The following is a 20,346-nucleotide window of genomic DNA, read 5'->3' as shown; positions in this document are numbered from 1 at the left end:
TGTATTGCTAATTATCAGTCTCCGCTAGCCAAGTATGACTTTAATAACTACAGTATGCTAGCAGAGTTCAAGAACAAACTCCTGCTCAAACACAAGGAGCAATTCCAGGTGCTGGTAGATTAAGGGAGACTGGTCACCAAGGTGGCCCTCCAGGCAGCAGTGGATGTGGCCAACATCCTCTGTCTCTAGCCACCAGAGTAGTCGTGCGAAGGGACTTGTGGCTACAATCTTCCGGCTTCCCTAGGGAGGTCCAAAATATGAAAGAGGACCTCCCTTTTGATGAGCATAAACTCTTCAGCGACAAGACTGGCGAATTCCTACACTCTCAACGATTCTAGACCAACACTATGGTCCCTGGGCATATATACTCTGACCCCTAGACGCAGACAGCAGATACAACCTGCCCACAGCCGCACACACCCTATCCTGCCTACTATCTGCCCCAAGAGCCACCATGCTGACAACTTGTCTGCCACAACCACCTCCTCAACCCTCTTCCAACTGCCAGCCAAAGGCTGATACCTGCAAGCCTCGCTCGATACCACCCGCAGCACCCCATGTCATCTTTGGGGGCTGTCATTCCCTATTTGCCCACAATGGGGGCAAGATCACCACAGACAGTTGGGTACTGGAGGTCATCCACCATGGATACTCCATAGAGTTCCTTTCCTTTCCTTCCCACTTCATCGCCTCCTTACCTAACCCTCCCCCCTGGCACCCCTCCCATCATTTGTTCCTCCAACAAGAAGTAGATGCTCTGCTTCTCTAGGGGGAGGGGGCAATAGAGCCCATCCTGCCTCAGTACAGAGAGAGGGTTCTACTCACCATACTTCCTCATTCCGCAAAAGGGTGGAGGATGCCGCCCCATTCTTGATCATCAGTTTCTGAATACGTTTTTCAGGAAGTCCAAACTCTGCATGGTGACGTTGGCATTGATTATGCCCTCCCTGCACCAGGGAGCCTGGTTCGCAGCTCTCGACATGAAAGACACTTTCTTCCATGTGGGTATCCACCCATCTCACCTCCATTTCAGGGTAGGGCACCACCATTACCAATTTCAGGTCCTCCTGTTTGGCATAGCGATGGTGCCAAGAGTATTCACAAAAGTCTTTGCTGTGGTAGCAGCCCAGATGCTACGCCTTGGCTACTCAGTATTCCCCTACCAGGACGATTGGCTCCTGATGGTGCTATCTCGATTGCAGGCACTCTCCATGATCCACTGTCTCATGTCTCCTAGCATCTCTGGGTATCTGCGTCAACGAGGACAAGTTGTTGTTGTTGATGATACCCACAAAGACAATAAATTTCATTTGCGTGCAGCTGGGCTCTTATTGTGGTCTGGGCCTTCCTTTCACCTGACTGCTTTGCAGCGCTGACAGCCCTCATTGCACGCCTGTGTCGCAGACTACACACCATGGTCTGCCACACTCTCTCCCTCCTTGGGCATATGGTGGCCTTCACTTCCATGATGCTGCACACATGGCTCCATATGTGCTGTCTACGAGCTTGGCTTCTCTCCATTTACAAACGCAACAGACCATATTGACTTCAGGGTCCCCATCCCAGAGACCATGCTGACCCCCTTACGTGGTGGTCCGCTCCCTCCAAGATCATGATCGGCACCCCCTTCACCCCACCCACACCACAAGCCACCATCATGACAGACACCTCCCTCGCCAGATGGGGAGCCCACTTAAGCCACCACGCAGCTCAAAGGTAATCAACGCTGTGTGACAAAACATTCTAGAACTTCAGGCAGTCCTCGCATGCAAAGCCTTCCTCCTGCTCATACGTTTCCTATACATTCAGCTCCTTTCCGACAACATCATGGCAGTGTTATACATCAACAAGACAGTGCCAGGTCTTCCTCCCTCTGCTTGAAGTTGGTCTGGCTATGGAACTGGTGCATCTGCAATGAGGTAACATTTCAGGCTGCTTACCTACCAGGGGCCCAGAATTCCCTGGCCGACACGCTCAGCAGAACTCTCTCTACCTCGACCACAAGTGGGAGCTATGCGATGCCACAAAGTGTCGTAAAGTGGGGAACCCCCTGGTGGATCTCTTTGCCATTCCCTGGAATCAAAAGCTCCCGCTCTGTTACTCCAAAGAATCTAGAAGAGAGCTCTCAAGGCAACACACTCCTCCTTCCCTGGATGGGCGACCTCTGCTACGCCTTCTCTCCTTCCCCCCCGTTCCCCTGCTACTGCAGGTGCTATGCAAGATTCACAAGGACAGTGGCACTGTCCTCCTCATAGCATCTTTCTGGCTCCAGCAGTTCTGGTTCACAGACCTCCTCAGACTCTCCGTCCAGACAGCACTCTGCCTTTGCACACTCCCGAATCTCCTCACACAAGATTGGGGGAGACTCAGCCATCCCAATCCAGACCCTCTTCACCTCACAGCCTGGTATTTGGATGGGCATCAAGCGTAGACAGTGCTTGCTCTGTCCTTTTGGCAAATCTTCACCCAAAGTAGGAGAGACTTCACTAGGACCTGTTACCGAGCTAAATGGAGATGCTTCCTAGAGTGGGCCCACTGCCACCACTATTCTCTGAGCATGGTGACCATTCCCATCGTTCTCAACTAAGTCCTCAAGACATTGGGTCTGGCTCTGTTCTCCATGTGTATTTAGCAGCACTTAGCACCTTTCTACCCCCATGGACAGCACATCTATATTTACCTACCCTACCACTGTCCTGCTTCCTAAAAGGTTTACTCAAACCCTTTCCACCAGTGCACACCTCCATGGGACCTTAATCTCATTCTCTCTGCCCTCACAAGACCTCCCTTTGAACCAATGACAACAGGCTCCCTCTCCCAGCTCTCAATGAAAGTGGCATTCTTGGTATCCGTTACCTTGGCCAGGTGGGTCAGTGAGCTTGCAGCCATGATGGCAGATCTCTCCCTCTCTCCCCCTGCCCCCGTATATTCCACCAGAACTAGGTGTTCCTACAACTGCACCCCAAATTCCTTTCTAAAGTGGTGTCTGAGTTCCACCTCAGTCAATTGATCCACTTGGCAGTATTCTATCCAAAGATGCACACCTCCCCCACTGACAAGAGTCCTGCACTCCCTTGATGTTCGAGGCTCACTAGCCTTCTACCGCCACAGGACTCGCCCATTTTGGAAGTTGACTAATCTTTTTGTGGCCATTGCTGAAAGGGCAAAGGGATAAGCCCCCCTCACCCCAATGACTCTCCAAATGGGTCTCAGGGTGCATCCTCGAATGCTACAAATGCTCCAATCTACCTCCTCCCTGACAGGGTAGCAGTGCATTCTGCACCGCCGCCTCAGTCTCCCTTGCAGGTCTGTCCTGGCAGGACATCTGTCGAGCAGCGATGTGGCACTTGTCCACACATTCAAAGCACACTAAACCATAACACGCAGCAGTGACCGATGCAGCTTGGTTCTATTGGCGTCCCGCAGCCATTTCTGCACTGATTACTTCCTACAAGTCACCCACATGTGGAATACAGATAGGGACCACACATCTCTAAGAACCTCCAGTTACCGGTAAGTAACCTCTTCCTTTTGTTTGTTTTAAACCTGCTGCCTATTGATTTCATTGGGTGACCCCAGTTCTTGTGTTATGTTGAAGGGTATGCTTGTGTTCATTTTAAGCAAAATGTGATTTAGAAGGTACGTGTGCATAAAGAAGCATGCTGTGGTTCACCACCCTAGGAACATTCTAGAAAAGGCCAAAGGGGGGTGGGCGCGAGCTCAACATGTGGAGTGGAGAAGTATAAGCATGTGATGAACAGATCTATATGTTGAAAGGTTAAATGTGATTGGCTAGAGGTTTGTGTTATGTAACTTATGTGCTATAAACTAGCAATGGGAGGGGCTCCTTGCTGGGGGGGACTCTGGCTGATGTTTGTACCAGGGGCTCTCCCTCTGTGCGCATTGAAGAAAGTCTTGTCGGATTGGGAACCCTTGATTCTGCCCGGCATCTGACTCATTTGGTGGTTATTGGGAACCACAAAATCCCAACAGTGTGGAGGAGTAAATAACACTTCTTTTTTTTTCTCCACATGATTCATGATTTTATGGACCTCTATCCTATCCTTTACTTGTCTCTTCTCCAAGCTGAAAAGTCCCATTCTTTTTATTCCCTCCACATAGGGAAGCTATTCCATACCCTTCATCATTTTTGTTGACCTTGTCTGTACTTCCTCTAATTTTAATATATCTTTTTTTTGAGATGGGGCGACCGGAACTGCACGCAGTATTCAAGATGTGGGTGTACCATGGGTTTATATAGAGGCATTATGATATTTCCTATCTTCTCTATCCCCTTTTCTAATGCTTCCTAACATTGTTAGCTTTTTGATTCCACTGCACATCGAGTGGATGTTTTCAGAGAACTATCCACAATGACTCCAAGATCATTCTTGAGTGGTAACAGCTATTTTAGAACCCATCATTTTGTATGTATAGTTGGGATTATGTTTTCCAATATGCATTATTTGCATTTGTCAACACTGAAATTCATCTGCCATTTTGTTGCCCAGTCACCCAGTTTTGTGAGATCCCTTTGTAACTCTTCACAGTCTGCTTTGGACTCAACTATCTTGAGTAGTTTTGTATTTCCTGAAAATGTTGCCACCTCACTGTTTACCCCTTTTCCCAGATCATTTATGACTATATTGAACAGTACTGGTCCCACTACAGATCCTTTGGGGGACACCACTACTTACCTCTCTCCATTCTGAAAACTGACCATTTATACCTACCCTTCGTGTTCTGTCTTTTAACCAGTTACTGATCCTTGAGAGGACCTTCCCTCTTATACCAAGACTGCTTACTTCGCTAAAGAGCATTTGGTGAGGGACCTTGTCACAGGCTTTCTGAAAATCTATGCGCACTATATGTACTGGATCACCCTTGTCCACATGTTTGTTGACCCCCCTCAAAGAATTCTAATAGATTGGTGAGTCATGATTTCCCTTTACTAAAGCCATGTTGACTCTTCCCCCCAGCAAATTTTGTTTATCTGTGTCTGATAATTTTGTTCTTTATTGTAGTTTCAACCAGTTTGGCTGGTGCTAAAGTTAGGCTAATTGGCCCATAATTGCTGGGATCGCCTCTAGAGCCTTTTTTAAAAATTAGCATCACATTAATTATCCTCCAGTCACCTGGTACAGAAGATGATTTAAATGATAGGTTACATACCACAGTTGTTAGTTCTACAATTTCATATTTGAGTTCCTTCAGAACTCTTGGGTGAATACTATCTGGTTTAGTGTATCAATTTGTTCCAAAACTACCTCCAACACCTCAGTCTGGGACAGTTCCTCAGATTTGTCACCTAAAAAGAGTGGCTCAGGTTTTGGAATCTCCCTCACATCCCCTGCTGTGAAGACAGATGCAACGAATTTGTTTAGGTTCTCTGCAATGGCTTTCTCTTCCTTGAGTGCTCCTTTAACACCTCAGTCGTCCTGTGGCCCTGCTGATTGTTTAGCAGGCTTCCTGATTCTGATTTACTTAAAAAAAGGTTTTGCTGTTAGTTTTTGAGTCTTTGGCTAGTTGCTCTTCAAATTCCTTCTTGGCCTGCCTAATTATATTTGACTGGACAGAGTTTATGCTCCTTTCTGTTTTCCTCGGTAGGATTTAACTTCCAATTTTTAAAGGATACCTGTTTGCCTCTAAGGGCTTCTTTTACTTTATTGTTTTCGCTACTGTGGCACTTTGGTCCTCTGACTCTGTTTTTTAATTTGGGGCATACATTTAATTTGAGCCTCTGTTACAGTGTTTTTAAAACATTTCCATGCAGCTTGCAGGCATTTCACTTTTGGAACTATACCTTTTAATTTCTGTTTAACTAGCTTCCTCATTTTTATGTAGTTCCCCTTTCTGAAGTTAAATGCTATGGGCGGGAGGAGGGATAGCTCAGTGGTTTGAGCATTGGCCTGCTAAACCCAGGGTTGTGAGTTCAATCCTTGAGGGGGCCATTTAGGGATCTGGGGCAAAAATTGGGGATTGGTTCTGCTTTGAGCAGGGGCTTAGACTAGATGACTTCCTGAGGTCCCTTCCAATCCTGATATTCTATGCTTCTATGTTCTTTAAAAGGAAATTGTAGAACAACATTGCCACTTTGAAAATTTTCATTTTTTCCATCTTTACAGATAATTTGAATGAGCCAGTTTCAGAAACGCACAGAATCCCCACTGGCCCTTCCAATTCCAACATAAACGAAGTTCAGAATCGTGTTAAAGAAGTTTTGAATAAGTACAGCAATGGCATCTGGCTATCGAAGATGCCACAGTTTTACAGAGAGATATACGAAGAGGAACTTAATACAGCCTTACTCCAACGGTTTGAATACTGGCCTCATATTTGCACAGTAAGTTTTTGGTGGTCTTCCCACAGAGGCTCCTAATATTTTTAATAGAAATATTTGATCTTTTTTTTTTAAACCATCTATGTGACAAACACCTTTTCTAATAGTTCTTACATTTAGCTTTTTCCTTTAACATAAAGGGAGGGATACAGATTTTTTTCAAGGAAGTGTTTTCTTGTACTCCAAACTTTTCTGGCTATTGATCACTAGGAGATTTGTGAATGAATATTTAGCTCTGTTTGAAAAAGTGCAACTATTCATACAAAGCAGAGAAAAATGCTCTCTCAAGTGACAAGTCCCACTAGACATAAAATGACAACTAATGCTCCTGATTATCATTATAATAATAGAACATTATAGTTCTGATAAATGTATATCATCTTTCATGAACCAATTTTAAAAACAATCAACTTGTATCAGGGCAGTAAAGCAGTGTGAAGAGATGAATATGGGGGGGTGAGGGGAGAGAATTAGCAAACGATAATACTTGAAATGGTCAAAGTTGTTGTAACTAGAGTAATGAGTAGCCGAAGGGATGACAGACTTTTTAATACGAACATAGTTTGTCTGGTGGTTCCCTTTACACTCTCCAATTGTGACCTGCCTCACTGGTTGAACAGCAAGAGTTTTAGTTTTACCCTGGATTTCAAATGTTTTCCTTGGGCTTGTTCGTCCTCCACTTGAGGCATTTAGGCCTCCTACCTTCTCTTCTGTCTGACATGAGAAGAGAATAAATGGTAGAAAAAGCAAGAGAATATAAATTAAGGGGGAAATATTCTTATATCACAAGGATGTGGGATATATCAGCTGGCAAAATTCAAGTAAATGTTATATATGTAAATTACTTGCAGCCTTCTGGGAAGACGCTAATGGAGCCTGTGGATATTGTGCCTAGGTTCTCTGGGTTCTGGTCTGTCTCTGTGCCCTTGCACAGGTTGTAAGGCTCGTCAGGTCAGCTTTCAGAGCAGAGGTGCTTTGACATCCCAGGGCTCTTGTTCTCCCGTGGACTCAGAGGAGTACTCTGTTTCTGTAACATTTGGGGCATCTCTTCTAGGGCCACTTTGCTTTGTCCTTCATTTTACACATGGGTGTGTGACCTTTCTGAGAAGGTCCTCTTTCCCACTTGGGGTGGGTATTGGACTTCATAAAATAACAGCTTTAAAACAAACAGGATGCTCTCCTTTCCCTGCCTTTCTCTCTCAAGGAAATTAAGACATTGTCTCTGTCATGAACTCTGAGGCTGTGGCAGAGTGGATCAAAGATGGCTCCGTTATCTGTGGCATCATCCCCCTCTGACCAGTATTCCTAATGCACTTCTTCAGAGGAGGAGGAAGGGGTAGCAAATGTGTGACCTCTCCCTTTTTGGTAAGAGAAGGGTTGTTTCCTCCTTGGCCTCTCATGAGGAAATAAAAGAAAACTATCTCACCTCCTGATGTTTTCAGACAAGTCTAGGAGTTGATAAAACAGAGTCTGGAACTGGAAACTTTAGCTGTGCAGGAAAAGACACACTGCTTTGTTTGATATCGTGGAGTCCAAGGAGAGAGGGAAACATGCTTTATCCCTTTATAATGTGCTCGATCCAGCTAAATGGTCATATGGCCCAAAGTCAAGCTGTCCTGGCCAGGTACTAGCTTCGTCTTTAGGAAAAGCTGCTCCCTATGCCTGCCTGCAGTTGTTCTGATACTCAGTAAAAGGAATTGGTGACTGAGGAGTGTGTAGTGCATATCCTATACCTAGTATGACACTTCACCTTATAAGGTGGCATCATCTGTTTCTGACAGTACTGCTGCCTGAAAACCTTGAGCCTTTCACCTGCAGCTCATGGCCATGTGGAAGACCTCCTGTTAGAGGAGAAGGGGTTTCATCAACCTTGAAATAAAAACGCAGGGTCCTTCATTTTCCCCAACATTTCACCTATCATGTCTATCTCTGGGACTGTGCTAAACAGCCAAGAAAATGGTCTATACTTCCTGCTTGTACTTGCCCATCATCTTCTGATTTCTAGTTTTTGTTTCGGCTGCAGCCTTGGCAAGGTCTGGGGAAGCAGGGCAGTGTAAAACATTTTAGGCAGGGACTGTCTTTCATTTTATGTAGTACCTAGTACAGTGTGTAGGCCTGGTGTCAGTTGGAGCCTCAAGTCTGTACTGTAATGCAACTAACAATCTCGTAATGCTCTTCCCAAAATCTTACGTCACAGGGAAGCTAGACTTTAATACCTTACATGTCAATAAGGCTCTGAGTTTGAGAGAGATGACATAAGGCATTTTTTTACTCTTTGGAATTTTTGTAGCCTTTGGGAGTTGATATAAAAGGAACTCCGTTTCCACTCAACCTACTCCATCTAGGCAAATGTTGCTTACTGAAAATGGAAGTTGATTGGGGTATGAGTACTTCAGGGTCTGAAGCTTATTGTCCCAGGGCCTGCTTGTTCATAGAAGTCTGCAGGGGTGCTCAGCCTAGATTCCTGTATGTGCATTTACACATCACTAGTTTCTTGACTGAGCATTTAGGTGCTTATCTTATGCTCAAATAAATGTGTTAGTCTCTAAGGTGCCACAAGTACTCCTTTTCTTTTTGCGAATACAGACTAACACGGCTGCTACTCTGAAACCTACCTAGGTGGAAGGCATTTCTTGAAATCTAAAGTACTTCCCAGCCCACCTTCCTGATCTGGTGGTTGAATAATTCACTAGAAACCCAGAACTGAGATTATACTGATGCCAGCTCAAGGAATAGATGTAAATGTTTACTCACCATAGTAACTGTGGCTCATCAGGAGTGTTGTTCCAAACACTTTTTCCCAAAGTACATTAAGTGAGATGACCAACATCTGTTATGGGTAATTCATTCTTTCTCCAATCCTTTCTTGGGGGAAACTGAACATTTTTTTTAAAAAATTGTTTATCCAGTGTGTTTATCCAGTATAATATGCTTATATTACCAAAGGCAAGATTGAAGAAGGGGCCTTGCAGTTGGAGCAGAAGATGGTGAGATTTATGACTGTCCTTAGTCCCTATGGAAGCTTGCTGCAATCTTGGACCAGCCCCTGAGAAAACTGTCTCCTTAGAAGGTGAACTTACTCTGGTGATAGATTTATTTTGCTTGAGGAGCAGAGGTCTCCACAATCATTGTCCTGGAGCTTTAAGTGGTCTCCGATATCCTGGGCACAGCCCATGGAGTGCTTTGAAGGTAAGGGACTAAGGCTTGAGTTGACTTTGTCTTATGTGGAGCCAGCAAAGTAAGCAGAAGACAGGTCTGATGGGCTCATAATAGCCTGTGTTGCTGAGGAGCCATGCTAATGTTTTGTTCATACTGGCTGCCCACCTTTCCTCCTACTGAGTTCTGTTGGAATTGGCAGAAGGAAGTGATGCATTTGGACCCACAAGACCCTTTATAACTTTGGCTCTGGTCATTTGATGTTGCAGGAGTGGGTTCAGGTGGCCCATGTTCAGCCCCACTGGGATTGCATCTCCTATATGAATATATAGAGACAACAGTCTCTTGGAAGAACTAGTTATTCTTGTAACCATCCATTTATGTATGACGCAAAGTGCAAGTATCCGTGATCAACATCATTGAATTGGGGTGCACGATGTGTTGGCTGGAATCATTAAGGCCTAAGGGTACTACACTTCCTATATTCAGTTTTAGCTGTAGCTCTGTGCTGGCGAAGGGGTTATTTGGAAATGTGGATCCTTTAATGACAAGGACAGTGGTAAGCTGTTTGTTTTGGCTCAGACAAAAGAAAATGCAAAAATACAATGACCAATATGACTTAGTCTTATATTGGTTTGAAAACGCAATGTGTCTTGAAGTGTTGGCTACCAAAAGCATGCAAGGTTGTTGCAATATCTGGAAATTAAACACTTGTCAATGAAAAATAAACCCAATGACTTCTTTCAGAAGAAACTTGTCTTGAAAAATCAACCAGATCTGGTTACCTAAACTGGGAATGTCAACGCCAGTGATCTTCGGGCATTTCCTTTTGTATTTTCAACTCGCATGACAGTACATGCATTTTTAGAAAATCTTTTCCTATTCCGGGCCTGGAAGGAAATGTCCTCCCCATGCATGACAGCGTAGAAGTGTTCCTCAGAAAATTTGACAGTTGGGCTTTTTTTAAGTTGATAGAGGAAATGTGGAGGCATTTCCTCTTGTTGATCGACTTCATCAGGAAGGCATCAGAAGATGAGTCAGTATGAGGGAACCTCAGACTGAACTGTGGGACTGTTGCCTTCATGTCTCAACAGAAGGAAGAGGTAGGTCCAACAACACCTTCATTCAGGGTGCACTTATCTGGACGGTACTGACTGGCCTGGTAAGCAAGATGAGTTGATACCTCAGTGACAAGAACTTGCAGCTGACTTTCTTTAGTGAGGAGCTTGGCAGGTCTTGCCTTTCTCTGAAGGAGGAAAACCTTGCTTAGTTGCAGAAGCCTTGAACATTCTCATATCTCTGGGGCAGGTGTGTGTTCAGTAATATTCGTTTATTCCTAAAGACTGTATTTACCCAATTCAAACACAGTGGAACTTCTTTCCTCAGCAAGATGAGCGCGCTCATCCACCACATGGAATTTAGTGTAGCTTAAAATTTTGAACCTTTATCATCAAAATTGCTTTTAGAAACTACATAAGTAGTAGTTCCGGGTATGGTTATAGTTTAAAAAAAAATGTTTCTGCCAATGTTCAGGGTTGGACATGCAGGGCGGGGGAGGGGAGTCATAAAACACTTTGTCTGGAAAAGAGTCACCATCTTGAGTTGGGAAACTATTTATTCCATTTATGCACCAAGTTTCATTCCTAAATCTAAGACTTCCTGAAGAAGTTTGAGACTTGTGTAAACTTATTGAACACAGAGCTTTTATTTCCATTAAGGAAAGGTGTCCTGTAAAGCCGCCTAGGCTCTCTCTAGTTTTTGGAGATAATGTTTTTTGGATGAAGATTAACTCTGGTTCAAGTGGATTGGACCTTGTGTTCAGACTTGTTACACTAGAGCTGGGGTTCCTCTTTGAGAGGCCCTAAGGCTTCCATTCCAAGGCATGCTTAATGGAGTGTTGCCCTTTGTGTGATGTACAATGGAATTTGGAGTTCCATTCATGCAAAGTTATTCTTAATTCAGCATCTCATTTGGGAGAGAAGTTCTTGAACACTTCGGTTAGTACTTCTCTGTCCTCCTTTTCTTGTATTGTACTGTTAAATTGAATGTGGATCTGCAGAAGTCCTTGTCAAATGAGGAAGATTAGTTTAAATACATACTGGTGCAAATCCCCATGCCTTCTTTCCCAGCTGGGACTTTTGTAATAGATATTTCAATGCGTTGCAGAAACCAGTGACAGCTTAGGATGTGCTCAGTCTTATACCTGCAGGCCTGAAACCACTGCTCTGCAAAGGGGTGCTCAAGCATCTCCAATTGCCCTTGCTTTTATGGATTCTGAGGCCCAAAGAGACTGTTACGGTCCTCTAGCCTGACCTCCTGTATAGCCCAGGCCGGAGAACGTCCCTACAATAATTCCTAGAGTAGATCTTTTTTAGAAAAACTTCCTATCTTGGTTTAAAAATTTATCAGTGATAGAAGATACACCGTTGGAAAATTGTTCCATTGGTTAAAAATTTACACCTTAGTTCCCTTCTGGATTTGTCTAGCTTCCAACTTCCAGCCACTGGATTGCGTTGTACCTTTCCTTGCTAAAATGAAGAGCCCATTATTAAATAGGGTCTTTTTAGAAGGCTGGCAAAGCCTTCCACTACAGGATGGATCTACGGAGGCAAGATATTCAAGGTACCACAAAAAGAAAAGGAGTCCTTGTGGCACCTTAGAGACTAACCAATTTATTTGAGCATGAGCTTTCGTGAGCTACAGCTCACTTCATCAGATGCATACCGTGGAAACTGCAGCAGACTTTATATATACACAGGTACCACAGTTACACACCTGCACACAGTCTCAATTATATTTGTATAATCAGACTCTTGAACGCTAGAGAGAAGCTATTTACTAGTAACTGTGGAGGGTTTTTTAGTATGTTGCCTCGGCACATCCACACTAAGGGTTCTGCCCTACCTGTAGCACTGCAAGGTAAGCACCTTTGGAGAAGCATTGATGGATGTATATGTCTGTATCTGTGTCTCATTCCCAGGCTTCACAGCCCAAAAATGCAGTTCCTGAGGTCAGAGTGCCATACTAATGAATCTAGGAGCTTTTGTTGCCCATAGTCAAGAAGATTCTTGGGCTCTGTCATTCAGACAAAGCCAAATTTAGATGACTCTACATGAAACATTCAGCATTCTTGATCGAAGTTTGTTGTTGCATCCACACCACCTTTATTCAGATTACAGATGGCCCCTCAAATTTTCTCCAGCTCCTGGTAGTTAAAGATGCCACCACAGCCACTGCCTCAGAAAAGCATGTATAAGGTCCCAAAGCCCTTCACCGCATTCATTTTGAAAGATAGCACCTAATTTTGTTGTGATTTACTGCATCCACCTTCCCTTCCTTCCGGAATCCTGAACGTGAGAAGAGCTCCAAAAAGTGTGAATTCTCTTCATTCTTCCAATAGAAGTACAAATCTCCCTGGCACTTCAAGTGTAAAGGAAACAGTCTCTAAGACCACTACCCTTAAAAAGGTGTTCACAGAAATGGGCAAGCCACTTCCGGAGACCTAGCATGCTCCACGAGGGGATCGCTGCTAGAGCCTCTGCATTCGGTGGAGGAAGCCTGCCGAGTAACAACACGGTCGCTCAGCCATTATGAATTGAGGCTGACTTTCACTGGTGTGTGTTTGTTTTGTTTTGTTAATGGTGGGTTCTTCAAGTGGGAGTCTGTACAAAGTCGCATGTATAGCAGTGGTTACCAGTTCTGTTTTAATCTTTGTTTTAATTTGGTTCTGCTTCAGTCAAATGGGAGTTTTAACAGCTCCTTAAATCCCTCAAGTTAATCTATCCGCATGTGATCTTAGTCTGTTTTCTTTCTCTACAATTCTATCTCATCTCTGCTTCTTCTGAATCTCTTTGTTCACATCTCCATCTCTTCTCTGGCTCTTCTCCCTACATTCCTGGTTTTCCTTGCGCTAAATGCCAGTGTGCTTATTAATAGGATGGCTCTCTGGGCTAGACAGTCCCCTTCCTGCATAGGGCATCTCTGGGCTTCTGAAAATGAGTTCTTCAACAGTCCCACAGGTAGGGCCTCCCCTCTATGTGGCAACAGTCAGTCTCCAGAGAGGAGCCTCACCAGAGGGCTCCAATCTCTCTAAAAATGCACTGCCAAATCCCTCATCAATGGGGACTTGGCATATTTTAATATTCTTCCCCTGTGGAGGGGCTTGGGGCCTCCTACAAAGTGGAGAGGTCATTAATGGACAAATTTCAGAGACCCTGGAGCTGCCTGGGAATGCTTTGAGGAGGTTTTGAGGCCCCTACTCTAGATTTGGTACGCCTCCAAAGTGCACTTGTTGATTTAGTAAAAGTCAGTCCAAGAACCGAGCTAATCTTGAGCAGAGGAGCATATCTCATGCTTGAGTTGGTCCTCTGCTAAAACCGCCAATGAGGAGGTGAGATCAGTGCTGATTTCACTGTCATGCAAAATAATGGGCTCTCGGGTCCAAGGCTGGGAAAATCAGTTTTGGAGTAGATTGGATTATGTTCTGCCCATCACAGGGGGAGAAGAGGAAACTTGCCTTTAAGCACCTCCTAATGTAGTAAGTAGATCCAGTGTCCACTTGGAGAAGGCTGTGTGTCCTGTTTTCCTGCTCAGTGCCCCCTGTAAAGGGAAAAGGAGATGTTAAGGGAAATCATTGCACAAAATAGCTCATGCTTAAATCCCTGTAGATGTCTTCCTAAGATTGTCTGTCTAAAATGCGTAGTTGTTCATTCTTAAAATATTTTGGTTCGATTACTTACAAATGGTCAATGTCTCACTGTGCTTTCCTTTTTTCAAGGTGGAAAAAGTGTGCACTGGTGGGCATACAGATGTACTCCTTTATCCTGCTAAGAAAATGCAACACTTAATGACGAGTGGCATAGACCATGAAGGAACATCTCAGAACCTTACTTCTTCAAAAGCAGATCCTTTCTTAAAGCCAGTTATGGAGACCAAATCAGCTTCTCTGAATAGTGACTTCAAACAGAAAGTTGCAGAAATTTTGTTTAAGTATTCTAATGGTCTTTGGGCTAATGCACTTCCCAAGGTGTATGAAGACGCATACAAAGTAAAATTTCCTGAGGATGCTCTGAATAATCTTGACTTATTGTCTGATATATGCACTGTCAACCAGATAAGTGACAGCCCTAAAAAGGCAATCCTCTATGCTAAACCACAAAAATACATGGATGAGAATCTGAATGCCACTGATCGTGTCCATATCCCTGAAGATCTGAAGATAACGGTTGAGCAAGAGTGCTCTCAGTTAATGGAAAAGACCAAAGAGCAGGGTCCAGAAAGTATAATGGTCCCTCCTTTAATCATTCCGGCGGAAGCATCTCCATCTGTATTGGTGGTAGAACTGAACAACACGAATGAAGTTGTTATTAGGCAAGTCTTTACTTCATACTCTTTCTTCATTTTTTCTAAAATCCAGGGATCATTCTGCACAATCAACTTGCTCACTACTTTGCTCACAAAAAGCTATTTTACAAAAGAAAACAGACCAATAGAAAACTCCACTAACAGACTGTAATAGTTACTAAGAATACTAACACATTTAAAATACTATAAAAAATATTCAGTTTGCGATTGCAAAATTGAACAGAAATGAGCTCAGTGAAGATTCATTGAACGAATCCCAGCGTAAGCTTTAGAGTGAGAAGCAGAGAAGGGCTGCTTAGTCGAGGTGTATTTCTTCCAATATAAAGGAAAATTGCAGTGTAATGGAAACATGAGAACAATGACTGTGCACTAAAATGTGCACTGTAATATCACAGTGATCGACTAGTGCTTTGAACTGTTTGCATGTTCGTTTGTGGGTTAGTCCACCGAGGACCAACGTTAAAATAGCTCCGCTGCTTTGGAAAGGGCGGCGGCTGCTGCTATGCTCCCTATCTAAAGTGGCTTCTTTGTGTCGGGGAATCCCACGGCAGGTTTACTAGTCGTCTTCACGCTGTGATAGAATGTAGAAATCTCTGTGACATACAGATACAGCTGCCGCTCAGCCAACTTTTCATCCAAAAAAGTTGAGTTACAAACCCTTGAAAATTACTTTACAGATACTCGGTAGAGTGGTGTATCAACACTCCTCTCGTAGCTGAGTCCGTTTCTGCAGAGTTTAAGCTTACATTTCATAATTTTTTTCCCAGTAATCATCAAAAGCCCCAATCAGGATCTGGGCCCTATTGTGCTAAGCACTCTACAAATACTTTGGGGGGAAGGACTGTCTCTCAAGAGCTTACTAATTATGCAAGGTATTATGAGCAATAGGAGGAAAGATGGGTGGGGGAAACATTTAAATAGACTACCTTTATGCATGATTTGGTTCCAAATCCCTTATACATTTTTAGTATTTAGCAGAAATTGGTATAATTGATCGTGTGTGTGTATATATATATATATATGATCAATTATAGCAATTTCTGCTAAATTTCAAAAGTAAATTTCCAATCCTTTTAGTTAAAGAGAAAATTAAGTGCCTCAAAACAGTGGTGTTGGTATGTAGAAAGATGGATACTGTTCTAAATGAATGTTGACTCTAAAGCCTAATGATCATTAACCCATTATGCTGCTAATTCTATCAGAAACAGCCATCTATTTTGGGTTTATGGGCAAAATGTGACTAAAGGACCAACACTTTTCTTTCTCAGTCTGAGCCTTAACACCATTCACATTGTCCTTTACCTCAAGCAAGTTCTTACTCTGTTGTATTTAAGTGCTACAATTGCAGGGAGTGGTTGTAATTTTATCTTGAACTTGGCTCTAAACCCAGTAAACTAGTCTGTGCCAAAACTTTTAACCAAGATGGTATACCAGACTTTCTCTGAATGGAAAAAATCGCTGATCAACATAAAGAAAAGGCCACATGAGTTTGTGACTGAGCCTCGGTTATTAAAAAATGGCAATACACTTACTACACGAGGGAATTGAAAATATAGGGAGCCCTGGAAGAGTTCAGTTGTTCAGATAAATTAATTTAAAAACAAAGATACTGGTAAATCTGAACTGGTGGCCGCAACTGTGGGATGATTTTTTGCGGGGGGAAATGGCCAGTGGAAGCAAGGACTTGTTCTTGTATGCTAGAACGTTAATCGACCCATGCAGATTGCATGCTTCGCATCAGTAAGGGGGGTGCACAGTCTGTCTTTCTCCCCACCGCATGGTGTTCTGTCAGATCTGGAACCATGCTGAACACTTTTTATTTTTCATTTTGACAGCATTAATTTATTATACACTGAGCGTGTCGCTTACGCTTTTACCTGTTTGAGATTAACTCTTCAAAGTGGATGGATTCTGACATGAAGAATTAAATTTTGGGACCTGCTTACGTTTAAAAAGTCTACACTGTATGTACTGGGTCTAGCGTGGGGTTTTTCTTCCAGAGGCAGAGTTGTGCCATTTTTGTCACTTTGCCAATGCCAGTTTCAGCAGGCATTTCATACTTCGGCTCCGTGCATTTCACACTTCCACATGGGTGTCCGATTTGCTGCATCAGCTCAGATCAATGATCCCCTTTTCTTAGGCTCCTTCTATGGAGTCAACGTGGGAAGAGCAAGGAAAAATTCCTGCTCAACAAGGAGCAGGACAGAACACTTCAGTGTTTGAGAGCGTTAGGGAGGCTTCAACACTGCTTAATCGCTACTTCTGTGAACACAGGCTTTCCAAGAGCATCAGAATAATGCATTCTGAGATTAACGCAATTTCTGCTTGTCACACACGCTGACATCCACACCACCCACTTACTCTTCTTCTCGATAAGGACTGCTTGATGACCCTGATTATCAATGTAGTTTTCTGCACTCAAAATTTGAAAGCATTGTCTTGGATTATATGCCCTGTATCCTCTGTCAAGTTGGGTGTATGCTCATCCATTACATATCTGTTCCAGTTCTTAAAAGTTACATTTCTAGTACAGCTTATGTAGCCCTGCATATTCCCAAACTGAAACAGAAATATCTCTAGCTAATCTTATTCCATTGCCTGTACATACTACAGAACCTCCCCGAAGGCTCAGGTTGTGAATGAGCAGCTCATTCTCCTGTCAGTTGAATTTGCCTATGGTTTGTCAGAGGAACATTCCTTATGTCTGACACAGAGAAGGTGGAGGAGAATGTTATATAATCTACTTGAGTGATGACTGTTTTGCTTCTGATCTCAGATGTGAGTGACCTCCATTCCAAAATTGGCTTCATTGGAGTATGTAATGTGGATTAAATTTAAGGTATTGTTGAAGTGGGATGCTCTCAATACATTTCAGATCCTATTTGAGCTGACCAAAGTTCTGTCCCAGTTGCTGTTAGGTGTTGCTAAGGCTGCTTGTTCTGGATGAATTCAATATCTATTTGAGTAGCTCTTCTAGATTTAAGATTTCATAGCCACTGTGACAATCATGAGATTCAGTAAAAACAGCGAGGAGTCCTTGTGGCACCTTAGAGACTAAGAAATGTATTTGGGCATAAGCTTTTGTGGGCTAAAACCCACTTCATCAGATGCGTGGAGTGGAAAACACAGTAGGAAGATATACATACTAAGTACATGAAAAGATGGGAGTTGCCTTACCGAACAGGGGTCAGTTCTAACAAGACAATTCAATTAAAGTGGGCTATTATCAACAGGAGGAAAAATCCCTTTTGTGTAGTGGTAATCAGGGTGGCCCATTTCAAACAGTTGACAAGAATGTGAGAGTAACAGTAGGGAGAAAGTAGCATGGGGAAATTAGTTTTTAGTTTTTGTAGTGACTCATCCACTCCCAGCCTTTATTCAAGCCTAATTTGATGGTGTCCAGTTTGCAAATTAATTCCAGTTCTGCAGTTTCTCATTGGAGTCTGTTTTTGAAGTTTTTTTGTTGAAGAATTGCCACCTTTAAGTCTGTTGTTGAGTGTCCAGGGAGGTTGAAGTGTTCTCCGACTGGTTTTTGAATGTTATAATTCTTGACGTCTGATTTGTGTCCATTTGTTCTTTTGCGTAGAGACTGTCCGGTTTGGCCAATGTACATGGCAGAGGGGCATTGCTGGCACATGATGGCATATTTCACATTGGTAGATGTGCAGGAGAATGAGCCCATGATGGTGTGGCTGATGCGGTTAGGTCCTATGATGGTGTCAGAGTCCTATGATATGTGGACAGAGTTGGCAACAGGGTTTGTTGCGGGGATAGGTTCCTGGTTTTATGTTTTTATTGTGTGGTGTGTAGTTGCTGGTGAGTATTTGCTACAGGTTGGGGGGCTGTCTGTAAGCGAGGATTGGCCTGTCTCCCAAGGTCTGTGAGGCTGAGGGATCATCCTTCAGGATAGGTTGTAGATCCTTGATGATGCGCTGGAGAGGTTTTAGTTGAGGAATGAAGGCAACGGCTAGTGGCGTTCTGTTCTTTTCTTTGTTGGGCCTGTCCTGTAGTAGGTGACTTCTGGGTACTCTTCTGGCTCTGTCAATCTGTTTCTTCCCTTCAGCAGGTGGGGACTGTAGTTTTAAGAATGCTTGATAGAGATCCTGTAGGTGTTTGTCTCTGTCTGAGGGATTGGAACAAATGTGGTTGTATCTTAGAGCTTGGCTGTAGACAATGGATCGTGTGGTGTGGTCTTGATGAAAGCTGGAGGCATGTAGATAACTATAGTGGTCAGTAGGTTTCTAGTATAGGGTGGTGTTTATGTGACCGTCGCTTATTTGCACTGTAGTGTCCAGGAACTGGATCTCTTGTGTGGACTGGTCCAGGCTGAGGTTGATGGTGGAATGGAAATTGTTGAAATCCCAGTGGAATTCCTCAATGGCCTCCTTCCCATGGGTCCAGATGATGAAGATGTCATCAATGTAGTCCAAATAGAGTAGGGGCGTTAGAGGACGAGAGCTGAGGAAGCGTTGTTCTAAGTCAACCATAAACATTTTGGCATACTGTGGGGCCATGCGAGTACCATAGCAGTGTCGCTGATTTGAAGGTATACATTGTCCCCAAATGTAAAATAGTTGTGGGTGAGGACAAGTCACAAAGTTCAGCCACCAGGTTTGTTGTGACATTATCGGGGATACTGTTCCTGACGGCTTGTCCATCTTTGTGTGCAATGTTGGTGTAGAGGGCTTCTACATCGGAGAGATCTCTTCTGTCTGCTTAGAGCATCTTCATCAGAAGCATTGCAGTAGCCAACCCGCACTGGTGCAGTTGCGCCACCGTACATGACGTATGTAGGCTGTAAATGGTGTGTGCGCAGTGAGAGTTTATACCCTTGTCCTGGTATGACTGTTGTTTAGGACAAGCAGAGCTCATCTTTGCTCCTGGTGATGCATGAGATCCGTTTTACTGGTATGAAGTAAGGTGAAAAAGCCCAGCTGGGTTTGAATTCTGAGGCAGAACACCACGTCTCTTGCTAGATATTGCAACAGTCTTGACCTAGACTATTGATCTCCTCCATTTCTGTCCCCTTCAAAAGATGAAGCATAGAAGCTCGAATGTAGTGGTGGAAGTTGCCCTCTGAATTTAATCCATCTTGTCATGAAGGGTTAATGGAATCTCACATTGGTGATCATGGGAGATAGAGGTTTCATTCTACTCCCCAGTGATATCTGGGAGGTAAATGAATGAAGTGGTTTCAGGAGGTAGACATCCTGCTGAGTCCAAGCTGCCTGACCTTGGAAATGGTGTGAAATATTTCTCTTTGTGGGCAAGATAATTCACTTTTCAGAGCTAGATAGACTTGCTCCTTGATTTCAGGTCTTTGCCATAGGAAGAAGAAAGTGCTTTGGATAGTTTGCTCTTTAAGAGGGAGAAATTATGCAATTATGCATCTGCCCCAATGGGATATTCACCATTCCATGACGTCTCTGTCCTGCTGGAGGAGTATGAAGTCACTAGGGAAGCTACAATGCTGTCATTGGCTGCAA

The 20,346-nt window shown here is 43.6% G+C and overlaps 1 protein-coding gene across 7 annotated transcripts in view; it reads left to right on the top strand.

Annotated features, from left to right (window-relative positions):
* TDRD7 (tudor domain containing 7) overlaps nucleotides 1-20,346 on the top strand; it is a 101,936-nt gene that overhangs the window by 42,197 nt on the left and 39,393 nt on the right. For all 7 annotated transcript variants that reach the window (XM_077817978.1, XM_077817977.1, XM_077817976.1 and 4 more), the window contains 2 exons: nucleotides 6,126-6,343; nucleotides 14,274-14,866. In XM_077817978.1, the coding sequence (XP_077674104.1) occupies nucleotides 6,126-6,343; nucleotides 14,274-14,866 (811 nt within the window). The remainder of the gene's footprint in view (nucleotides 1-6,125; nucleotides 6,344-14,273; nucleotides 14,867-20,346) is intronic.

The sequence above is a fragment of the Eretmochelys imbricata genome, chromosome 5, assembly GCF_965152235.1.
Source record: "Eretmochelys imbricata isolate rEreImb1 chromosome 5, rEreImb1.hap1, whole genome shotgun sequence".
Taxonomy (NCBI): domain Eukaryota; kingdom Metazoa; phylum Chordata; order Testudines; family Cheloniidae; genus Eretmochelys; species Eretmochelys imbricata.
Note: the sequence above shows the minus strand (reverse complement) of the source record. Positions and strands in the feature narration are given on the sequence as shown.